Source organism: Hippocampus zosterae, chromosome 16 (assembly GCF_025434085.1).
Source record: "Hippocampus zosterae strain Florida chromosome 16, ASM2543408v3, whole genome shotgun sequence".
In the NCBI taxonomy this organism is placed as follows: Eukaryota; Metazoa; Chordata; class Actinopteri; order Syngnathiformes; family Syngnathidae; genus Hippocampus; species Hippocampus zosterae.
In genome coordinates, this window is record NC_067466.1 from 8,618,963 (window position 1) to 8,640,123 (window position 21,161).

A 21,161-nucleotide genomic window follows, 5' to 3' on the forward strand; every position below is an offset into this window, starting at 1 on the left:
GGTGATGATATGAGGGAAGTTCATCAGAGGGGGAATTCAGTGTGGCCACGTGGGAGATATTTAATAAACTGATTTGTTGTCGTACACTTTAACAAACAGAAGCACGACTGTCACTTTATGGTGGACACCTCAAATACACAACTCACATTAAATTTGAAAGAAACATTCCAGGGAAAAAAAGGGTTGTGTTTAAGACAGAAGGCTTTTATGTGCAGAACTCCCAATATTTCTCTGAAATGCATTTCTCTGCCCAAATATTGGACTCAAAGGTCAGGGAAATAATTTGTGTGTGTGTGTCTGTCTAGAGTACTCCAAAACAAAGTAGGACAAACTCAAAGTGTCCCGGAACTTGATGAATTTCTATTTCCCTGGCAGGTCAACCCGAGGCTGACTCTGAGGGGGATGAATTGGTCTGCATGAGGTCTCTGAACCCTTAAAAGAGAGGTTAATGGATACCATCCTTTTCCATCTCACTTGACTCAGGGCTGTAGCCTCGTTGTGTGTTCTAATACAGGACGCTAAGCTTAGCCTCAGGTTGTGTTGAATGCCGGGTCAAACTTAAGGCTCTGTAGAATGGGTTGACAAGTGACAGCCCGCTAAACGAAGAAGAAGCTTTATAGCTCGAAGAACCAGCCACTGAATCGCACCATTATCTGCCTGGCGTGACTGGGGAAAATTGTTAGCAAACCGTCATAATTGAATTTTTGGAAAACTAATAATAGCACAGAACACAGCAAACAGTAATCCAGGCGACCATGGTTTTAATCCAATTAGGAGTGAATTACGCATTTTGATTCGGGATGTGCCATGACCAAAACAAAAAAACAGATTGATATCCATTTTGTCAATGGCCAAATGTGAACTTTAATTTGCGGTAATTAACGGGACCAATTGTGTAGCACGGCCAAGTCCACTTTCATTGGGTTAATTTGCATCAATATCCCTCATTTGACTCGCATACACGCAGAAAAATGAACTAAGAGACAAACTCTCACTTTACCAGGTCATGTTTTTATAGAATACAGGAGTTATTATTTGAGAGGTACGACATCTCGCTTCTGCTTCTGTGACCTAGTTTGTCTCCCTTACCCTGAGCTAAATGAAAAGCCAATTCCCACAGGAAAACGACAATCATTTAGATGCATGTGCGACTTCACAAACAAACAAAAACACGCAACAGGATTATCTGACTACATGCTTTCTCAACACTCGGAAATCGTGAAAATTGGCCGCTATTAGACATGCTGACTGTAGTATCATGTGCATTGCCACCAACCAAACTCGTGTGTTGTTATCTTTAGTTGTGCAGGAAGTGTGGCTTTCTAACTAAGGGAACGTCTCAAGTAGAAATGATGAAGGAGACATCAACAACAACAACAACAACAACAAAAACGCAACAGCCATGCTAAAACCCTTAATTAACAGCAAGAATGCACATGGATTTGGATCCCATCAATAAACCGAAGACTGTAGTTGGTAGCGTTAAAAGACATGTTAAAAAGATGCAAAAAAAAATGTCTTCATCAACTTCTGCCACTGATCAAGACATTGTGAGAGCAAGGAACATTATGATGGTCAACACCAGATATTTCCTCGTTGTAACCATCTCGCCTCTTGGCTCTCTACCAAGGATCAAAAAGGCCTTCTGAGGAGATTGCGCTCCAATCCATTAGCCGGAACATTCTTGCGGGCGGCTTTCATACACTCACAGCTGTCATGGCAACTGAGGAAATCATCTTTTACTGTCTAGTTTCACGTTATTTGATATTTAAACTCAATGTGTGTGTGTGTGTGTGTGTGCGTGTGTGTGTGTGTGTGCGTGTGTGTGTGTGTGCGCGCGCGCGCGTACAATGTGCACCGAAACACCAGCTGTCCATTTGTGGCACATCTGAAATAGCCTCTGTGCAGACTTGGAAACATCAAACACACACACGCACACACAGCTGTCTGCGCGATAAAAACAGGATGCAAAATGAGACAGGAAGTAGGATTAAAAATTTAAAAGACAAAAACTAGTCTTATTTTCACACTGCAGCTCAATTGAGATTTTTTGGCCGATATGTGACATGTTTTGTGATGTTTTTCATGCAGTGTGAACAGTACATCTCGGAATTTGTTCCCAATCTCATCTGGGCCGCCTTCCGTTGTGGGTAATTAAACGCCTACTTATGTGACGCGTCTGCAATGTGAACACCGATCCGAACACATCCGAGCTCTATTTATGAAATTATGCCTGACTGTGATTATTTAAACTTTTCATCCTGCCGTCTGAGGGGGGGGGAAAAAAAATCACAAACATTCTAGTGAGGGTTCCACTATTCTACTCAACAGCCCCTCCCCGCCACACCGACCGCCCAATCCTCGCCTTTCTGTCCTCTGCCTCCTCTACGTGGCCATCGCCTGATGAAAACAACACGTGCACAACACAATGATTGACTGGCTCATGTGTGTGCCAGCATGCTAGCCATAGCAGCTGCGTGCAAGGAGTATGCAGAGCTATAGTGTGTGCACGACGGGTGTGGTGAAGAACAAAAGTTGGTGCACTTACTGGCTGACTCCTTGAACCCTTTGGCAGAGTGGACGATGACGTGAAGGAAGCCGTACAAGCCTGGAGTCTCTTCATCTGGGCATAAAAGCATCACATTGACTTGAAAACACAGATTTTTATATATGTGCCAATGTGGGTGCCTGTGAACGGTTTTGGGTGACCCTTCGCATTAACGGTTACGAATTTATGTCAGAGTTGTTTTAAGTGAGTGTCAATCACAAGACGAGGGTTCAAATGTTCAGCTTGGAAGGGGCTTAAAGAGCTGTCAGTTATCCGTACCATATATCCATTTCCTATTTCATCAGTCAAGAACACGGGTGAAAAAAAAATGTTGTATCACTCACATTTGCTTAGTTAAAATTTTAAATGTGACACATTTTAATTGAACTGCTTGTAACATTAAATATTTCCTACTTTTTTAAAAACAGTTGGAACAAGTTGAAATTTGATGCAAGCCATGCTCACATTTCATTGCTAAAATATGGAGGATGCCAACAGAAAAAAATGTGCAAGGGGTGGCAAAGTCTGACCCTTGACCTCGAACATTCAAATGCCACAAAGAAAGGCCTAAGCAAATACAGGACCTCTGACTGTGATGCAACATACTAAGCAGTCTTGCACTCACTAAATGTTTTTTTAATGGAAAATACTTAAATATAAACAAGAGGAACGCTTTAACTATTTTCTCAGTCATAGGACAAATATACTGAAACAACTTTCCAATTTTGGGCCTCTGCAAGGTTATCCAATCAGTTAATTACTGTATGAGAACATTCCTTGACCAGCTGGTCTCAATTTGAACCACTACTGTGCTCTGTGTAGCCCATGTCATTGTGCATGCATGTGCGTTTGTCTCCATGTTGGTTTTACGATGAGCGGTGCATCTGCCTTGAAGTCAGGAGACACATGTTTTAATCGCCATAGATGTGCGTGATTTCTCCATGTACTGTGCTTTCCTTCCACATCCCAAAAACATGAATGCCTCATAACCTTTCATAGCAAATGTGTGTTTGAACGTTTTTTTTATTTATCCCATGCAGCCAGAAGAGGGCGACATCGCACATGGTGCACATGTTTTTTTAACTAATACATTCACATCCATCCATCCACTTCCAACACCGCTTATCCTGAATATGGTCGCGGGGGTTGTTGGAGCCTATCCCAGCTGACTTTGAGCAAAAGGCGGACTAACCCTGGAACTGGTTACCAGTCAGTTACAGGGCACATACTGTATAGAGACGAGCAACCATACACACATTCACAACATCACTGAGTGGGAACCGATCCCACGCTGCCCGCACATAAGTCAGGCCAGTGCACCATGACACAATCAGTCACACTAAAACAGTCACATTTTATAGTAAATATTTGATAGAAAATATTTAGGTATATAAATCGTCTTGGGCCCTGCAATGCTCTGAGTAGACACTTCATTTTAAGGGTTGCTGGATTATTGATTTATTTCAATCATTTACAAATATACTATTAAGGGTAACCCAGAGAACATGGCGGAAATATATACACAGTACGGTAAACATTATTAAGTCAAAAATGTTTTGTTTTCAGTTGGGGATTGAACATAATGGGTGATCTGTTCGAGTTTGCAGAGGCCTTTGCACTCTAGGTTGGGGGTCATTTTGTGCATGTTGTAGACTGAGACAGTATGTCTATCAATGTGAAAGCAGAGACACTTGTGGCATTCAGGGATGTCAGAGGAGGTCAACCAGATGGCTCTAATGCCAGTCTCCCGAAAGCACGACAATGTAGGAATGTGCAGCAAAAACAAATATATAGACTGAGAGCTCAGTGTCGGCCAACAGTTTGACACAGTACGCCACATTGTGAATGCCAGCAAATGGATAAAAATATGTGTTAACCTCCACTCTGCCACCTGCGTTTTGGGGGTTATTCAGTGTTGGAAAAACAAGAATTTATTGAAATGAGCATGTGTCTTACCATCTTTATTACTGGTGACAGGAATATTGTGGACAGTTCGGAGTTTGAAACAGGAGCTAGTAAGGACCTGCAACTCTACTGAACTTAATACACACGCCTGAAGGTCTGAAAATACACAGAATACACACTGTAGTTAGTGGCGCACTTCTTTCATTAAGTATAAATCAACAATTGTATTTGGATGAATATCACCTTTCTTTTGGAGCTTCTGAATGCTTTCCCGCCATTCTGACCTCTCATAATCAGAGGAGAGCAGGAACAGGTAGCTCTGCATGAGAACCATTCGCATTAAAAGTCAATCGTCTTGATGTATGGCTCTATCTAGTGGTTATACCGGAGCCCTGCAGCAATCTATGATGACAGAGAACTAACCTTGCCATGTTTGTTGTGAAGGCGGAAGGGGATTGTGGGGGAGTGGAGCAGCAGCCAGGATTCCTGTTCGTTCATCTTCTTCCTTAGGCGCTCCACGCGGTTCTGACCCTTTGGTGCTTTCTAAAACAACCCACACCCCCAAAAAAAAAAAAATATATATATATATATATATATATGCTGTATATATTTGGACACACCTTTTTGGATTGTCAGGTATGTTGAACCAAACCAATGTAAAGTTTAAGTTGGAATGACCAGTAACTATTAGTTCAAATTTTAATTATAATATAAAATCAAATGACTGAAAATGCTGTAATAGGCTACAAACTGTAGGCTACTACAACTGACAGCATTGAAATGATTCTTCAGAATGGTGGTTCAAGACTTTAATTCTGTTTCTTTTTCCTTACTTAACTTTGCCCGAGGGATTGAGTCAACCCTCTTTTTTACATTCAATGTTTAGTAAGTCCTCAAAATCCCCCCCCCCACCAAAAAAAAATGCACAGTTGTTATTGGCCTCATGTGACCGTTTCCTATTTTGTGGGAACACCTGCACATGTCTCAAATTCAACTGCTAATCACGTTATTTATTCTCAGTGGACCGAGGGAACATGAATTCACAGATCTTCCCCAGGAAGCCGTGAGTCAGTCAGTGTTCTATCAGATGTTCTATCCCCTGGCTGGAAATAGAAGGCGTGTTTGCTCCATGTGCCCTGAGTGGGAGACTTTAGCACCATATGCAAGCGGGATAACAGGAACTCTGTGCTCCCCTTCAGGGCAACATTACTGTATGTCTGAAAATTAACTAGTAATTTTCCGACTGTTACTGTCTGAATTTACTAGTTATTTACTAGTAAGACACTTGTAGTGGCATGCCGGAGTCATTCTATTGGTCTGCTAATTGTTTCAGTAGTGAGGATAAGATGGATAACAAAGATATCGAAAAAAAATGCACAAAATAGCTTTCCATAGGAACTGCATTGGTCATTTATGGATAAGCAATCATAGGAATTGTTTTGAAAAGATTACTAGTAGTAAGCCACATAAATGTAAAGAGTGTCCAAGTAGAAAGCTGAGTCTGACGCAGACTGTCTCTTGTATTTTATTGCTGGAATTAGACCCAACTTCATATAATAGTACCGTAGGAATTTACTGCGGATTTCAAAGCTCTCTGCTGAAAATTAAAAATAGTCAGCAAAAATAAGGGCGAGGTGCAGAATATTACATTTATATTTAGTTTTCATCCCACCACCTAGATGTCACAGTAAAATGTCACTTGCTGTCACTAATAGCACTTGCTCTGCCTCAAAGCCAGAGTTTGGTGAAATAGTTGCACTTTATAATTAATGGAAATAAAGGACATTATTTTTTAAATTATTATTAATATTATTATTTTATTTCCAGAATGTTCCAAGGTGTTTTGGTTTTGCAGATAATTTTTCTAGAATTCTTACTTCATTGGTACATTAATTTGCCTTTAGATATATATATTTCTAATGCCTGTGGAAAATCGAATTTCAAGCCATGGAACTAAGATTTGCTCTCCATAGAATCAGAATTGTTCTCAGCGGACTCCTGAGGGAACTAATATATAAGCGCACAGCTTACCTTCTCTTTTTGTATCTCACTCTTTAAGAGTGATATCTTTATCTTCATCTCTTCAATCTCATGCTCAGGGAGGACTTGGATACTATGGCAAGAGTCAGACTCGTCCAGGGTTTGGAAAGTCAAATCTGCCAGAGGGATGTACCACTTGCACTCATATTGCTGGTGACGACTGCGGGGAGACAAAGTGATGGTGGAAAAAAAAAATCAGCAAATCAGTCATCATATGTCTAAGTACATGCATATATAATATATATGTACAGAACATTACACACAATGTGGATAAAAAAAACATGGAAGGAAGCTCACCCAACAGAGGTCTTCTTCATTTTGGCACAGAGCAGCAGGTCGGTGAAGAGGAAGACGTGGCGTAGCTTCCTGGAGCTTTCTGACACCTCCACAAGGAAGCCATCTTTCACCAGCTGACGAGCCTGAGCAAATTGGAATGAAACATGGCATTCGTGCGAGCCATAAAAAAGAGGTTGTCTGGGATTAAAGCGCACCTCTCCTTTGGGCGTGGTGACAGCAGTTCTGCGAGGGTCAATTTCCTCATTGATGGAGGAGAGAAAATTCTGAGATATCCGCAGAGCATCCTGCAGGAGGGGGAAGTCTGGATGGTCCTTTGGCGTGTGTTTCAGCAAGTCCTGCAGTGCATACACCAAAGTTTGAAAAAAACAAACCCAACACTCGGATCTTCAATGTAAATCCATGATAAACCCTGTTATAAAGGGTGTACCGGTACTCACGTGAAGAACTAGGGTGCTCCTTGTCACACGGTCAATGGGTTTATAAAGAAGAGCTATACGGAGAGAAGAAGCCAAAGGTCACGTTTGGTCACAATTTATCAAATAAAACTAACGTCACACTCAAGTGTCCTCTAGACATGCACTTGACCCGGTAACTTTGAAATAAAGTAATTCAAAAGATTTTAATTGGATAAACACATCTGATGAGGTGAGTAGAGGGGGGATGAGTGCACACACGCGTACATACAAGCACTCACGCGCGCACACAATTGGCAGCCTGACGCGGGATCCGCTTTGCTGTTAAGGTAGTGTGAAGAACAGCCGCTTTGACACCTCAAGGTGAGAAACACCCACAGAAAAACACAAAAAAGGGAAGATGGGCAGCAAACGAGCTAAGTGATGTTGACATAATTAGGTAAGCCTCCACACTCTATTATTATATTCGAGGAAAATCATCTCAACTCCTCACAGCTCATCGCCACGGCACTAATGTTTGTCATTCTTCACAGGGGATAAAGAATATGACCAACTAGCATTATAATGACTATCTACAACTGGATCATCGCTTGTGATAAATCTGTTGCTAATTAGCATTAGCATTGAGGTAGTGAACTGAAAGGCTGAACTAAGTGGCAGTGTTAAATACAAGCTAGAATAAATGTTTTAAATACACAAGGGATAATTCTTGAAACTATAACTACATTGAGGCCTGCACTCTACCACTGAGATTTTTTTTTGCTTTCATAGGTTTTGGATGTAGTAAGTATGGCATGTTATGTTTAAAAGGTATATGAATCATCTAACCAAAACATAAGAGTAATATGAAAACAACACACAAGGACATTAAAAAAATAGAAATCTAAAGTTCCAACCTATCAATCAAGCTGATCAATTGGGAGATTTCAAGCCACCTTTTTTAAACACCAGAGAGGCTAACAAGGTGAAACACAGCGAAGGAGTGAGACTTCATTATGCAGGGAAGGTCATGTTCTGCTGCCACTGAGATGTAAAGCACAGCTGCAGTTCCTCTTGAACATTACACCCATCATGTCCACTAAACATCACTTTCAGAGAAGCTCAGTGGTGAGAGATAAGCTGTCTCTCCACTTCTTTCTGTCTCCTTTCTTCTACTTCAATACGGACATATGAGAGCGTGAAAACCTACTGGGACCCTGATCAGATCTGCTCCCATATGTACACACTTATTCAGGCTCAGATCTACCTCAGATACACATATACAGTATGCAAACACGTACGAAAGCTCCCCAGCACAAGGCCGGAGGGATTTTTTTTCCAAATGCCTTGCTAATTATCTTTGAAGATCCACCACCCTCAGGCCAATTGTCAGGCAGTCAGTCTCCTTCAAAGGACTGTACGCTGAGTGAGAGTGAGTGAGTGAGTGAGTGAGTGAGTTGATCTCAAGTATCTGTAACAAAGTTCAGGTAGTCTCAATTGAAGTGCAGTGGCTATAGGGCCAGCCCTGCCAAGATAAATAAGCAAAAATTGACGAGTGACCCCTCCCCCCTCAAAAAAAGGTTTATGATTGACATAAAAGATGGCAGCAAAGTACGACTTTTGCCTATATGAAGCTCCTCACTCCCTTCAACATAGTTCCTTGGCACCATGATGCTACAATATGCAACACTGATATGAATTTGACCTGACAAATTGATGAGGGTTCATTGTGTATCACATTTTTATACAACATGTAAATAAATAACTACGACAGCAGCAATGACATCATAGTTTAAGAAATCTAGCATGGACGGTATGTAGGGACATCTCATCAACACTCAACTGCAGAAAATCAAGATTGCGGCGGATTACTAGTTGTTTTGTTAAGGTTCAAAATGTATCCAAATTCTACAGCACATAACCTGTCAATTGGAATATAAAAATATAGACAGCTTTTAATATTTGCCAAGACATGGAGTCCTCTGTGTCAGACCGGGTGGAGGGTGAGGAAGGGACATAGAGAAAAGGGTAAAAAGCAGCATTGGTGAGATGGTGATGTAACAGCTCGCATCGATGCAATTACAAGATGTGAGCACGAACAAGTGTACATTTGCATAGACGTAGAGGAGGATCGGTCATGTGATGCTATTTGAATGAACTTCTTAGACAGAGGACAAAACAGCTGATTGTTATTCTATTTGTACGAGCTTTATTGAATGACGTGTTTTCACTTGGAATGAGCTCCACTCATCTCCGAGAATGGGAAGGTGACGAGGTAGACACAAGTCTCACCTGCCTAAAAGATGCATTGTAATATATGAATCAATGCAAGCCGCAATGAAAGCAAATACTCTCTGTTGCCACATATCATCATTGAGGCAATATGTAATGGATTTAGCCTAGGATTTAATTGGACCCTAGAAAACTTTACAAACACGTAAAGTTTGTTCCTCTCCTTCAGGGAACTATTAGCAATTGCAGAGGGGGCTAAAAACATGCAGACTTTCAATTTTGAGGTGACTTGAGTTTGACAACACATTTGGCACAGATGAGTAGTCAAGGAGTTAATACATTTGCTCTCAAGTTATTTTCACCACTTTAAATTGATACATAATATTTCAGGTCAGACCACCTGTATAAATTCTGTAAAATTGACCATATTTGGGCATACATATGAGGTTACCTCCCGACAGTGATGATATACTGTACTTGATAAACCATAAAGTATGCTATGCTGTACAGAATACAATACATCAGAGCAATTCATATAACTAGCCAAAGGCTATAGACCCTAAGTTTTAAACATCAGCAAAAAGCCAACATTTGTAAATAATCTGCATCGTTCAAATCTCATCAAATCTTTCAACCAATCGATAAAATCATTGCACGCAAAATTAAAAACACTGCCTCATCAAAATATTCATGCCGTCTTTACCGTACGTGCAGTTACAACACAGCCTAAGGACCAGAAGCACCTCCATCATCTCCTCTCAATACTCCTGCATACTGCCGACTTTTCCAGACACAGACTCAAGAGAGAGGGTGTGTATGTGTGTGTGTGTGTGTGCGCTTCGCCAAGCCCTCACTGCATACACGATTAGAAAGGGGCAGGGCTGAAGCCTTAAAGCGGCATATCGGCCCAAATGTGTTCATGCACGTTAAGAGACAGACGGACAACACTGACCTTCCATTGTGACTGTCGAAGTACAATCTTTTGAGTCTTTAGGACTTTTCACTTTGAGATTCTGGAAGAGAAAAGGAGAGTCAGAATGATTTTTGAGGATAATTAACAAAATACGCGGTGTGATGGAGAGCAACTCTACACCAATTGAAATGTCAATGCTAGTAATAATAAAACAAAAATTCATAAAAAAATAAAAAACCTTATTTGCGTCACATGGCTTACATCCTTCCATTAAATATTTTTACATCACGAAATCCAATTCAACAACAAACTCACATTCCTATCAACATGGTTTCCTGTTGGGAAAAAAGTCTGCTTGAACTAAGTCTCCTTCGCTTCACTGCGTCACATCTACGTGAAATATATTTTCTCCTCCCCCATTCTACTGAGGATTTGTCCACTCGGATCTATGCACTATGAAAACAAAATATTCATGGTACTGTAAATAAATGACTAATGTTGATATTTAATAAGGTCAAAAGAATAACAAACCTCAGATATCTTCTGGAACTGGCTGTTGGCCTGGCTGCATTTCTCTGCTGTCTCCAGTGCCACCTTATAATTGTCTACAAAGGCTTTGTATACTCCCAACTGGCTGGCCTAGAGCAAATTAAAAAAAAAAAAAGACTTTAAGGTACTCAGGAGAATGGGGCTTTTGGCCTCTATTGTTCAATGGCCAATGGAAACCAAAACAATGAACTGCTGGAATATGACATCATACAGTTGCTACATGGTATCAAAAGGCATTCGGAAGTCTTTCAAAGCCTGATGAAGTCGGACGAGTGTCTTGTTGGCCCACAGGGTTGTGGGTGAGCTGGATCGATCTCAGCTGACATCGAGTCAGAAGCACACTACACTAGACTCTTCAATTAACCTAATAGAGTCTGCATGTTGTTTTAGAATGAAGCCAAACTATCTGAATCTCAGAATTGCGAGTCGGACATGCATAAAAAACCCAAAATGTATGTATTGCAATGTAGGAGAATCATCAGAGCCGGAAAAGTGCACGACCATCTTCGTTTTTTTTATCAGGCTGGCTCAATCCAAAACAGACATTTGCAATAATTAAACATGAATTTTTGTTCATACTGCATATTTTCTAAACTCATTTCATGCAATTACATTTTTTGAAGCACAAAACCGGGATGTTTGAATGCAATAAAAGATTTTAAAAAAAACAATAGTGTGAAACAGATTGTCACGCAAATAATAAAAGTCAACCTTTCTTTTTTTTTAATACACATTTACAGTTTGTCGTTGCGTCGGCTAATTTCCCATTGTCCTTCTCTGCTGATTCGCTTCCTTTTCGTTAACATCCCCTCTTAGATGCACTACATGCTCATTTCAACGCAAGTTTCAGACCGGCGCTGCATGAATATGCCCCAAGCTAAAAGGCTTGTACGAAAGACAGCATGCCCCTTTGAATCGGGAATTTGGATGCAAATGAATAGAGTGAATGATTCTTCTACTTTCCTTCCTCTTCCCCTTAAGAATGTAACATGGAAAATAGAGGGCTATTGAGTTCGGAATGAACTCTTGCACGGATTTCAGTGAGTATCTGTGCAAGTGCAAGTGTTAAATCATTGATGAACGCCTGCAATATATCAGCCCTGCCTTTATTCTGTAGAAGATTTCATAAGTTAGTGGGTCCAATTAAATCTGAGGCTGCAGCTGACATCCCTTTTTTCTTGGTGGGGGGTTGAGAAAAGTTGGAGCAATAGCTGTCTTTTTCCTTTTCTTTTTTGAGACTGTTTTCACTAATGTTGCCCCCTTTGTCCTCCGAGGGCACGTTACTGATGAGCAAAAATGAGGAATAGGTCAATTAATGACTGCCATCTGCAATGTGGCATCACCACGCTGACTAAATGCGACACGCATGATACTGTATGTCCATGCACGCAGCACAGATGGGGACTGAAGACAACACTAATGGGTGTCACTTAGCAGCGCAACTCCAGGAGTTAACAGCGTGGCGGGTGATACGGATTACAGTAGCAACAACAGTACTGGTGTCACTTGTGCATGACGTGCACGAAAAGAAGAAGTTGTGTTGCTGAAGAATTTTGTTGATAGTCTGGAATTGATAATCAGGAATTGAAACAATTGAAGCCAAATGACGAATTCAGCGCAGGCAGTGTGGATTCGGTATCATTGTTGGGGGGGGGGGGGGGGGGGGAATATATACCTGTATATATACTGTATATATATTCATTCATTCATCTTCCAAGCCGCTTGATCCTCACTAGGGTCGCGGGGGGTGCTGGAGCCTATCCCAGCTGTCTTCGGGCAGTAGGCGGGGGACACCCTGAATCGGTTGCCAGCCAATCGCAGGGCACACAGAAACGAACAACGATTCGCACTCACACTCACACCTAGGGACAATTTAGAGTGTTCAATCAGCCTGCCACGCATATTTTTGGAATGTGGGAGGAAACCGGAGCACCCGGAGAAAACCCACGCAGGCCTGGGGAGAACATGCAAGCTCCACACAGGGAGGCCGGAGCTGGAATCGAACCCAGTACCTCTGCACTGTGAAGCCGACGTGCTAACCACTGGACTACCGGGCCGCCCGTACTGTATATATATTGAAACATATATTTGTGGAACAGCATTTTCGTTATTATCTCCCACCATTTAAAAATAATGTTAAACAAAATGAATGGATCCATTGATTAGTACCGGAACTATGGACATAAAGCATCAAGATGGCCATCCCTAAACAAACATTGCAGACATAATGATAGTTTTACAGTCAAGATGGATTGACAAAGCACTTGCACCTGATTTACATGCCCACAAACCAACTCCCTTGAGTCGACCAATATTGCACTCACCAGTTTCTGGAACAGATGGCCTACAGTGACCTTCTCATCCCATTGTCGGATGTTGGGCAAGAGCGCGTCGTAGAATTCCTTGTGGATCTCAAAGATGTCCTGGATTTTATAGAAGATGGTCTCGACCTGCTGGATGGTAAGGACGGGCTGCGAGGTGGTCGCCGTGGCTTTCAGGGGACGCATCGGCTGGATAAGGACAACACAGAGACCCAGTCAGCGCAAGTCAATCGTTATTGGTGTCAAATAACAGTGAGCCCAACTGTGACTTTTGTTCAGGGTGCCATCGCTTTGACAATCATTTAGAGACGCGCGAGCTACAAAGCAAGTGTGATCACACCCTATTTTTAGACATTCTCTCATTAAGGAAATATGAAATGAAGGTGATTGTGACTCTCTGAGAACATTGATCACGTGGTCATAATGTGTTCATAGAGTTACACAGCAACAGAGCAGAAATAAGCTTAGCGGCCATAACATTCAGTACACTTGACTCGATATAAGAGCAATATTAAAGTCTTCCTTTTATGGTGATGCTCAGTTTGATTGCTACTGTCAGAGAGGAATTTATTTTGTAATATATTTATTATTGTAGAACATGGCTGCATCATAATGAGTCTCCTGCCAAACTCTGTGATAATTCATACATTTCTCCCCAAGACGCCCCTCCAATGTCTTCCATAGTGTTACCGTTTCAAATTCCTCCTGCGGTCTGAGCTAAAGTATGAATAATTTTGGCTTGAGTTGTATATTAAGAAACAAACAAACAAAAAATATGCATCACGAATGGTAAAGAATTGGTTCCAAGCAAAATGATGTCGCAGAAGAATGATGTTTTTGTGCGTTTTACCAATAGCAGAGCCTCCAGTTGGTTAATGTAGATCTCCTCACTGGCCAAGAAACCAGAGAGCACCAGCTTCTTCATCTCTAGTCCTTTCTCAATGTCTCCCTGTAGGACAAAACAAAATCATTTAGTCAGATTACATTAATACACCGTAAAATATATGACACTTTTGAAACCTATTTTTGCCCAGGACTCATTTTAGTCACCACTCAAGTGGCTCATTTCCACATCAGGTTACCACGGCCAAGCTAACTGAAAGCATCCACATTTCTCACTTAGTAGAATGGCCCTTCAGGAGGTTGATCAGAATTCATTATCCAATCCAAATTGGGCAGTTTTCCACAGCTCTTCTGGTATATATTACATCATTCATGTTAGATTTCATTACATCTGCAATGTTTTCTGTTGGTTTTGTTTTGAACCTGAGAGTCAAACCAAGGACTACAAATCTTTCGCATTCACACCATATGGACAGTGTTTTTGCCTCCAGGGCACTTGGTTTGCAGATGCGTGTTTATGTGCAATCTTTCTCACGCACACGCACACGCACACACAAAAAGCCACGATTAATCAGTGGATCACTGCATGCCATGACCACAGTTGAATGCAATAAAGCAAATTGTCTCTGAAGTGTCACATACGTCCTCAATGGAGGACAAAGAGCAACGAATTGTGCAGTGGGAGATTATTCATTAACATAGTTCAAGCCATACAATGGTATCAGTGTGGTAATAAAAGGTGTCGGGTATCATTTTGCTATTTCAAACTGCGCTTTCTGACACTGCAGTCTACGTTACAACAAATAGGGTGTTTTGTAATAGACAGAAATGCATGGAAACGTTAATTTAAATTTGTGAATCATCCTTGATGGCACTGTTGATTTAAATTTCAGCGGTTATAACATCAACATGATACTCATATTTTACACCAGAAAGAGCATGCTGCAAAATCTAACATTTTTTTGTACATTTTTGGTTTCTTCAATATTGAATATTTCCCATGGAAAAAATATATAGATTTTCTGACCCTTCATGTGACGATTAGTAATAATCTAGCCGTGATTATTGTTCACATTACTGCAAGTTGGTGCTGATGATTGTGGATTTTTTTTCTTTTTATTCTAATACAGTACAATGGTAATACATTCATTCATTCATCTTCTGTACCGCTTGATCCTCACTAGGGTCGCGGGGGGTGCTGGAGCCCATTCCAGCCGTCTCCGGGCAGTAGGCAGGGGACACCCTGAATCGGTTGCCAGCCAATCGCAGGGCACACATAGACGAACAACCATCCACACTCACACTCACACCTAGGGACAATTTAGAGTGTTCGATCAGCCTGCCATGCATATTTTTGGAATGTGGGAGGAAACCGGAGCACCCGGAGAAAACCCACGCAGGCCCGGGGAGAACATGCAAACTCCACACAGGGAGGCCGGAGCTGGAATCGAACCCGGTACCTCTGCACTGTGAAGCCGACGTGCTAACCACTGGACTACCGGGCCGCCCTACAATGGTAATACAGTTCAGTTGAATTGAACTTTTAACCGTTTGTTTTGAATCAATTATTTTGGTGTAATTTGTGTTTAACTTTTACACGCAATATACTGTATATTAATTAATGGGCATCATTAAAAAGTTTTTCCCTGTATTTCAGCAAAGCATGAATGTTCAAAATGTGCTTAAAAGTTAATGTATCTTACAATAATTTAGCGGTGCGGGCACCCGCAGCGGCTCCTCTCTCTCCTGTGGAAAGTAATCTGTGCTGTATGTTGCACATGTAGCACATTTGACAATAAATTTGACTTGAACTTGATAACATCAAACATATTTTAGATATAAAGTCTCTGCTTTTTAGCACTGTCTTTATATGCTATTGTATTTTTATGTTAGTCTTTACACTAGTGGTAGGCGATCTTTTTGTAGGTGTTCATTGGTACTGGTTTAAACAAAAAAATAAAAATGAAAAGAAAGAACCAATGAACAGGACAGATTAGCAAGATTGATAGATAGAAAGCAAATGGTTTTTTTTTCTTCTTTCAGAGACTATTTGTGATAACTAAGTCTGCTTGGTTTGATTTCAATAAAAATGGTGCATGACTTAAGGAGCAGATGAAACCCCCCTAGCTGGAGCTCAAATCTCACGGGGTTTCCAAAAAACAGAGTTGCTCAGGAGGTCCTAAAGCTGTGCTGTCACAAAACCACCTTCTACGTGTCTCTGTAATCGGTAACACAAGTGACTCCATAGATGTCCTCCATTAAAAAAGGATCGCAATGTGTTGGCGACGTGTAAAGGTCATTCCTTTGGTGACAAGCATGTGGCAGCAGGATGAGAAAAGACCGGAAGTTTTTTTTTTTTTTTCCCACCCCAGTTGAGGGAATATTTTCCCTCAGCATTACAAAGAGAGCCACTGTGCAGTACGAAGGCGAGACAAGAGTATAATTCCACAACAACCTGCTCCTCTATAGGCCATTTCCAGTGACGCTTTTCACATCAGCCTCTTAAAAAAAGCAGCTGCAAGGAGGCATGTGCTCTGCCTCATCAGGCCACCCTGAGACGTCACACACATACTGTGTAGTTGTTTCCAAGGCCCACGCTGCAGCGCACTCCATAGAAAATAAGACATAGCGCCGTGTCACTATGTATAACCAGGCTGGGAAGCATGTGTGTTTTCCTGCAGCCAGCTGTCTCACCTTGAATTGCCTGTGTAGCGGAGTGATGGACTCCACTTCCTCATCTCCATATTCAAACACCTCCTCCTCCAGCACCCTGTCCAGATAGCACAGCACTTCCTCCTCTTCCTCCTCCATGTTTCTTTCTCTGCTCCTGCGCTCTCCTCTTTCTGCCTGTGTTTGCCTTCAACGGGGCCTGCCCAGACACATCGGTGTTTTCACACCGAGCAACTCGTCTGGACGGCGAGAGTGAAAGACAAATGACCCCGCCTACTAAACCCCACCCCCTTCCTCTGCTGGGCTTCCTGGTGTGCATGTGTGTGTAGTGCCACTGTTCCACGATGGTCGATGAAGACTTCCCTCCCTTCACGTCCACCCCCCACCCCCACCCCCATCCTCAAGAGAGCATATGCCTCCACTTCCTTGATGGCAGCAGAGGTGGTTTCGTTTTTACTATCCTACTTCACTCGGGGAACAATTTGTTTCTTCATTTTTCTCGGGCAAAAAGCCACTTCCTCATTGTGTAACCACAGTTTCACTCACCACTGCATTCTTGCCTGTTACTCTATTTTACTCCCGTTACTACTCACACGTTCACACTCGGGTGTCTTGCTATTGATCTGCTTGCCTATAAGCCTCCGAGCTGGGCGCAGATCATGTGCAACTACAGCAAGCAAATTCTCATGACAGGTCACATACTGCACTAGGTCAATTGGTAACAATTTCACACAAGTATAGGATACACTTACACAATTAAAAGCGAAAGCAAGACTTAAGACGTGTTGGCGTGAAGGAACACTGTCCATTTCGCAGAAGCTCTCCTCCTGCATTTTACCCTTTATAGAAGGGGGATCCACTTATTGCTCTGCCAGCTTCCCTACATATTAAACCCATATCCCTTCGCCCTCACACACATGCACACACAAATATTTGACCCAAACCTCATTTGCAAGCCATTTGTGCAAACTAAAGTTGCAAAATCTTAACTAGTTCTCCAGTTCTACCACATCTTTGCAGGAGCTATTTACAGAAGGTAGTGTAACTAAGTGAAGTGTAACATTTGTTTAACCTAAGAGATGGTATGTAGAGTCGTCTGGAAGAGATGCTTTTGTTTTGAAGTAAAATTTCCTTGTCTTGCCTTGTTTTGTGTGCCTTCATGCAGCGTATGCTGTGAACAATGAGTTAACTCATTCAGTACCAGCCAATTCTAGACCAAGTCTGAAAAGACGTTTAAAACATCTTTGGGAGTGAATTAGTTATGAACGAAAATAAGAAAACTGGCCAAATCTTGCTGTAATGCGAGTTATATGGCCATGGGTCGAAATATCCACTGTTAGAAAACTACAGTTGCTTGTTCACAAATAAACTGGGCTTGTAGCAAATGTGAGTCATGTCCTGCACAATGTGATGGCAACATCATCATGGTTAAAGGAGACAATCTTGCTACTCGCTCTTCTACAGCTAAGCTTCAACCAACATGCATGGCACGAGGGGAAAAAAAGGACCTCCTGTTTGCAAAGTGCAAATTTGACGGGAGCTATGGGTTATTTTGATTGAAGATGAGACTTGTGCAGATGGCATATGATTGTATTATTATTATTTTATGTTAAGTGCATGTTTCTTGTTTTGTGTACAATTGTGTGTACATTAAAATTATACAGTTTGTAGTTTGCTTTGTTTTACTGATGTCTGCAGTCAAGTCAGCAATGTGAATGATAATCTGTTCTCAATGTCCTTACATGGATAGATTGATCAAATTTCCACAAAAAAAATAAATAAATAAATACATGTCATGCAGAATGTTTGCATGCCGGGGACAGAACCAGTCTATACAGCAGAGAGAAATGTCAAGAAATTTCAAGCACCTCAAGTTATTATCTTATTTTGCACAAAGGATTATTCTTATTTTATTTTAAACTATTCGGCTAACACGATTTAGTTTTGAAGCGCTTTCTGGTCCGCCTTTACCACATCAATCCACTAGATGGAGGCACAGTTTAAAATAAAAAACCAGCTCATATATACAATACAATACATGCTGATTTATATAGCGCGTTCACAACAGCGGCAGCTGTAACAAAGCGCTTAATAAAACAGTTAACATGAAGTAAAATAATAAACACAACACATAACATAAAACACAGACCATCGTGCAGTCCTAACCACTTATGGTTTCATTACTTTTACTCTGTTAATCTACACTGCTTATCATGAGCAAATATCGAGCGCCTTTCTTTGCCCCCCAACTAGGGAGCAGAGATTTAAGAATTAAATGCATAGGCTGATTGAAGAGAGCAGGAGATTAAGGAAGAGCGTGATGATCAATAAAAAGACAGAGGAAGACATCAATTCCATTTGCTTCATATCAAACAAATAATAGGGCTGTTGAGGTATTTGAAGATATAGTCACATCCACAGAGATTTCACATTTGTTTCTCACGCATTCAAGTACAAAAGTGGTCATGATTTGAGGGAGGGCGTCATCTGGCTGCAATGATTGAAGTATGTATTGTTTATGGTTTATGTTGTTAAGGATTGTTTTAAAATGCTATAAGAAAACAATGTATTGTTTGAGACAAATATGAATAGCCATGATATTGAATCACAAAACGTGGTATAATTAAATCAATAATTGTGATATTAAATCCAATCGTCACACAAGTGTTGTGATTTGAATCAAATCGGGAATGAGTCAGTAGCAGTTTATTGGTCACAAAACAAAATGTAGCTCATTTAGAATATAGATGACATTTGGAAAGAAGTGAAACTTACAGCGCATTATTCATGGTTTGGCGAGGTAGGATTAGCAAAATGTCTAAGTCAGTTAACTGGAAGTTTGCGACCAAATATGAATGGCTTTACACTCCAACTGGCAAATTGATGCTTGTGGCCTCCTTGCCCATCTGCATGACTGGTAATTTCCTGCTGATCTGCAAGAACCACCTGCAATGCGCTACAGGCACTCCAGCTAATGTGGCTAATCGCTAACAATTACAGAAGGTCTCAAGCTGGTGCTTTGCTTCGAGGAAGAAACGATTGACAGCCCACAAGAGACACCGGAGTGAATAAATCCAATGTGACACTTCTAACGATAATAACAACGAAAACCTAATGGTGATCAATGGCCGCAAGTGATTTCACCTCAAAATGTGATGCGTTGACTCTTTACAACACTCTTTCGGTCCCAAGGAACTAGCAAATTATCTTACTGTGTGACATGGTAAGTGTGTGTGCGCTCTCTTACCCCAGGAAGAAGACCCTCCGGCGGTGTGGGGCAGACCATTACTCCATCCGGTCCTTGGGGTGTGCACAGCTGGGGAGACATGGTGGGGGATTCATCTATATAGGGCAGTGTCTCCGAGCCATCTTGAGACTTGCCATCCTCCGTGCCGTCCCCTTCGTAGCCATCTGTGTTGTAGTTAAAATCTGTCAGAAAGCGCAATACAGAGTTGACATTTCCCTATGAAAGAAAGGGGACATTTTGCTAGCAAAGTAGGAATAACAAAGTCAAGGTTTGTGTTTATGACGATGGAATATTCAAACACGATGGCAGTAAAAAAACAAACAAACAAACAAAAAAAACAAAGAATACAATTTTATGTCAACATTATTTGGGTGTTTAAGTGAATCCATATCAAATATTATACATAATAATACAGATATAAATAAATACATAAAGGAGATGACAAAGCATAATACGCAAGTCAATTTGTGCTCCCATCTGTGCCATAGCCTTGACAGGTGCAGTATTGATGTATGAATGCAAACAGCACCAACATCTTTGCAGCAGCTTGAAATAGGCACGCGTGACTACAAACGCTCAGGTGACAAGCTGTCAGTTAAGATCAGATAAAAATAATCTTTATTTGTCTCACAATGGAGAAATTCTCAATGAAAATTAATGAACCCCGTTCACACACTGCTGCAAAACGACATAATGACACTAATTTGCATGGAGCACATACGCATCAACTGCTTATCTAAAAGTGTATTTACTGGTGGGAGAATGCAAGGGTTGAGAGTTTCTGGTTAACGTCATATAAACTTCATTGGAGAGGCTTTACTAAGCTTTTTCTCCTGAGCAGAACACAGTAGCAGTTGAGTTCTACAGCATTCATCCGTTTTAGCAGAGGCTCAGTCCATTTTGATTGTTCACTGGAATGCTGACCAACCACACACAGGCTGAACTGTATCCAGTGAGGAAACACCCTTGCCCTTTTCACACTGTCGGCTGAGATGGCCAATGGCCCCTGCAAACAGGCTGCTCTGGTACCGTTGGGATGACAGACTGTCACACATTAGAGTGCCAAGAATGTCCAGCACCCGGCCGTCTGACACACATCACAAGCCAATGTCACCAGATCAACCCCTAGTCATACTCAAATAAAAGAAATCCCCACATCTGTCATTTGCATATGAACTAAGGAAAGTCACACCTAGCACACGGT

General features: G+C 41.4%; 1 protein-coding gene across 9 annotated transcripts in view; it reads right to left on the bottom strand.

The window, feature by feature from the left end:
* The window catches only part of abr (ABR activator of RhoGEF and GTPase), a 78,994-nt gene that overhangs the window by 32,941 nt on the left and 24,892 nt on the right, over nucleotides 1-21,161 (bottom strand). For 4 of the 9 annotated variants that reach the window (XM_052047755.1, XM_052047757.1, XM_052047758.1 and 1 more), the window contains exons 2-14: nucleotides 19,958-20,139; nucleotides 14,048-14,146; nucleotides 13,201-13,386; nucleotides 10,859-10,966; nucleotides 10,367-10,427; nucleotides 7,228-7,280; nucleotides 6,985-7,125; nucleotides 6,791-6,912; nucleotides 6,485-6,653; nucleotides 4,877-4,996; nucleotides 4,697-4,772; nucleotides 4,505-4,609; nucleotides 2,549-2,623 (exon numbers count right to left, since the gene is read on the bottom strand). In XM_052047755.1, coding sequence (XP_051903715.1) covers nucleotides 2,549-2,623; nucleotides 4,505-4,609; nucleotides 4,697-4,772; nucleotides 4,877-4,996; nucleotides 6,485-6,653; nucleotides 6,791-6,912; nucleotides 6,985-7,125; nucleotides 7,228-7,280; nucleotides 10,367-10,427; nucleotides 10,859-10,966; nucleotides 13,201-13,386; nucleotides 14,048-14,146; nucleotides 19,958-20,139 — 1,497 coding nt within the window. Of the gene's footprint in view, nucleotides 1-2,548; nucleotides 2,624-4,504; nucleotides 4,610-4,696; nucleotides 4,773-4,876; nucleotides 4,997-6,484; nucleotides 6,654-6,790; nucleotides 6,913-6,984; nucleotides 7,126-7,227; nucleotides 7,281-10,117; nucleotides 10,217-10,366; nucleotides 10,428-10,858; nucleotides 10,967-13,200; nucleotides 13,387-14,047; nucleotides 14,147-16,734; nucleotides 16,978-19,957; nucleotides 20,140-21,161 lie in introns of those variants that run through there. The other 5 variants (XM_052047756.1, XM_052047759.1, XM_052047761.1 and 2 more) reach the window with 4 other exon arrangements.